A 3,423-nucleotide genomic window follows, 5' to 3' on the forward strand; every position below is an offset into this window, starting at 1 on the left:
GTTCCATTGGCAAAGTATCTCAATTACCTCAATTCAAGAAAAAATTGCACTTAATTTAAGCAAAAATGACTCATTTAGATTCCATTTTTTGCAGTGAAGAATTTCTCTCTGTATGACATAAATGAACAGAGGTGTCAAAAGTAGTAATGTTTATTACTCCAGTAGAAGTTTACATCCTGCTGTTTTAAAAACATTTTTTCAGAAGTTAGAGGATCAACTTCAGCTTTTTACTCCATTAAAGGTGCAATCAGAAATCTGCAAGTCAAATTGTTTTGTCCTATTAAAATAAAGTCCAAAAAAATGTAAATATCAGTTAACCTAATCCTCTTCCGTATAAATATCTATTCATGACTTGCAGGTCATTTTTTGTTTGGGTCACATGTGAGTCGCGCTTTGCACGCTGCAGTCAGCGCACATGATCAAGTCTCAGACCGTGATAGAGCACCATTTTCATCGTCTCTACATCCTGCGTGGATTTCGCGCATAAATAAATAAGTAGCAAAGCAGCTGCATATAATTCAGTTATATCTGGCTAGTTAACTAGTTAATATTAGCTAGCTGACGTCTGAGAAAACAGGTTTATTCATTTACTGATAACGTTAGCTAGCTAAAAGCCTTCGCTCGTTCAACCGCGCTCCATCCAGAGCTAAACAATCGTTGCTTGAAGGTTCAGTGTGGAGTTTAGCGTTAAATGCTGGAAACCCGCCGTCACCGGCAGCCGGAGCCTCCATGTTAGAAAGAGCAGCAGGGCTGTAGTGGCGAGCGTGTTAGCGACGGATGCTAACTGCTACCGCTTACCGAGGTTCGTTAACTCCAATTTACACCACCTGGATTTACACTATTTAAGGCTATATTAACAATTAATAAATACATTTAAAGTAATCCTTTGGCCAGGTATTTTTTATTTTTATAGAATTTATAAGATGGGTAGTAAAGTCAAATGAAATATTAAAATGATAATTTTGTTATATTTAAATGAATCAACTGGTGTCTATACAAACATTAATTCATGGTAATTTAGTTAAAAGTAAGTAAATTAGTTTGGTTCATCAACTGAAATGTTCAGAAAATCATTTGGAATAAAGATTTAAATTTGGTCAAATGCAGAATTATTTTTCACATCAACATAAAATAATCAGGTCATAAAAAGTGATTAAATACTACGGAAGAGGATTAGGGCCAATCTTAGAATTCTGACTTTAATCCAAGAACTTGGGGCCCTAGGTAACTGCCTGGTATTGCTTAATGGTAAATTCCCACTTGAACTTGACACCTTTCTTGCTTAGCATTGGAAATTCTTCAGAAAAAAGCATCGTATAACTAGACTTAAATGAAATCAGGTCTCTTCTAGACTAAATGTTTTATGGATAATAATCCTCAGTAACATGGGGGCCGCTCCTTTCCTGGATGCCTCCAACAATCCAGTGGTTTCTTCTCCAGCTGAGTCTAAAAAACTTTGGTTAAAACACAGTTTTATTCAAGGATGTTAAAGTGGATCAAGACAAAAATAAAAACACGTTTCACATTTCTTAGATTTTATTGGTTAAAAAAAAGGGAACAATAAATTCTTGTTTTTTGGCTTAAACTGTGAACTGCTGGTCGCTGGTCTGTTGGATGAAGTGTCACATGTGACCCGATGTGGGAAAGATCAGTAAGGGTGAGTTCTTTCTAGCCGGGCATACGCTGTATGATTCTTTTCCCTTTTCAGGTCGATTTTCCAGTCGTGCGAGAATCTTTCGATGGGGCCGACTTTCAGCCTTATTGTGCGTGATGTGGTGACCAGACGGTAACAACGGGCGATCAGCCTCTAACGACCCCCTCCCCATCAGGAATGGTAAGGTCAGGAGAAAATCAAACATGTTTGAATTTCATTGGGTCCTCGTGAGATGTTGGTGATCAAATCCAGGTGTTGAAGCAGAGCTACGAGCTGATTTCCAAGAATATCGCCACTGTACATGTGCAGCAGTCCAACCGGCGCCATCTCTCAGCGCCTAGTCAGGCGTATGGTTTTTGTGTGAGCAGGTAGATCGCATCAGAGCGTCGGGTCGCACAGAGAACAAACATCCTCAGCTGTGAACTTTTAAACCCGGCAGTTTCGTCGTACAGTGTGAGCTGTAGCTGCGTGCATTGATTGACAAAATCCCCCAGTTTAGGTCCGGCTTTAGGCGGCTCTTTGCTCCAGATACAGTAGAAACAAATTCATGCAGTCATTTGGAAAAAATCATTTAAAACTGAATTCTGATCAACATAATCTGAATCTTGCACATCGACACAAAGGCTTTGTTCATCCCGTCTCAACAATATAAGAAAATCTTTAGCTGAAATCATTTTATGGAAACTAATGTTGGTTTGGATGATGAGAGATCAAACATTGGGGAAGTTAGCATAAGAAAAATCAACAACTTCCTTGGAAATACAGGACATTTTTGTAGCTGCAGTAAAAGTAGAGAAAGTCCTGCTGAAATCTGGGATTCTGTGGTTGTGGTCCAGCTCCGTGGACTCATGATAATACTTGGCTTCTCAAACAGCATTAAACGTCTCCAGCTAACGTCTTCCTGAGACACGTGTCCTCACACTCCTCCCTGGTCTTGAAGCGGTTCTGGTTGCCTCCACAGCCGCTGTAGAGGAAGCGGGTGCATCGAGCGTTCTTGCTGTCATAGAACCACATGAAGGTGAAGGTCTTGCAGCTGCCGCTTTTCTTGTTCTGGAGACAGATATCTGGGGGGACATAGAGGGAAACGCGTCAGAGGGATCCGGGTGGGGACATCAGTGAACTGTGTGCTGTCAGGCTTATACCCCGTTCCCTCAGGGGGGAAAAAACAACCTTTAAACCCAGGAACAAAGGGCTTTTAGTGGCAGTGGGAATGGCTCACTGACCCAGGTCAGACTACTCAGCAAGAGACCCGCGTTAAAATCGCCTCGGCTCGGATCGGCAAGGTACAAACCTCCAATTGTCCAAACGTCTAATAGTGGACTCAAAATTTCCCACAATGCACCTTGAAAAGTAGTGATTATCCATGGGTGTCACTGACCGATCAATCCTGCGCATGCGTGAACAGAATAACTTCCAGGTAGGCATTACTTTGTTTTTCTTACTTTTTATTCCTTTTTCTTTTTCCGGCGGGGTTTCCTTTTAAATATTTTTGTATTTGCATAAATATTGCACATTCTAAACACGAAAAAAAGCAAAACACTTAAACATCCTTTGGAACGTTACTCTGACTGCTCTGAGCATGTCCGATGATGATGTCACGCAAAAGATTGGAGAGAATGTAAAACGTCTTCAATATTTTCTATAGAATGTAGTTTAACATTCTTTAATGTTTTAAGTATATAAATAAGTATTTTCAGTACCGTTATTACCTAGTTTTATTATTGTGTTTGCGTATGTGCAGGATGGATTGTGTTTCCGGGACGGATCGG

The 3,423-nt window shown here is 40.3% G+C and overlaps 1 protein-coding gene across 1 annotated transcript in view; it reads right to left on the reverse strand.

Moving 5' to 3' along the window:
* Positions 1 to 1,859: 1,859 nt before the first annotated feature.
* Positions 1,860 to 3,423, reverse strand: part of LOC107105155 (collagen alpha-4(VI) chain-like) — a 9,956-nt gene continuing 8,392 nt past the window's right edge. The window contains exon 6 of the mRNA XM_015405274.1: positions 1,860 to 2,718. Coding sequence (XP_015260760.1) covers positions 2,531 to 2,718 — 188 coding nt within the window. The 3' untranslated portion in view covers positions 1,860 to 2,530. The remainder of the gene's footprint in view (positions 2,719 to 3,423) is intronic.

The sequence above is a fragment of the Cyprinodon variegatus genome, unplaced genomic scaffold, assembly GCF_000732505.1.
Source record: "Cyprinodon variegatus isolate N-32 unplaced genomic scaffold, C_variegatus-1.0 Scaffold2100, whole genome shotgun sequence".
Classification (NCBI taxonomy): Eukaryota; Metazoa; Chordata; class Actinopteri; order Cyprinodontiformes; family Cyprinodontidae; genus Cyprinodon; species Cyprinodon variegatus.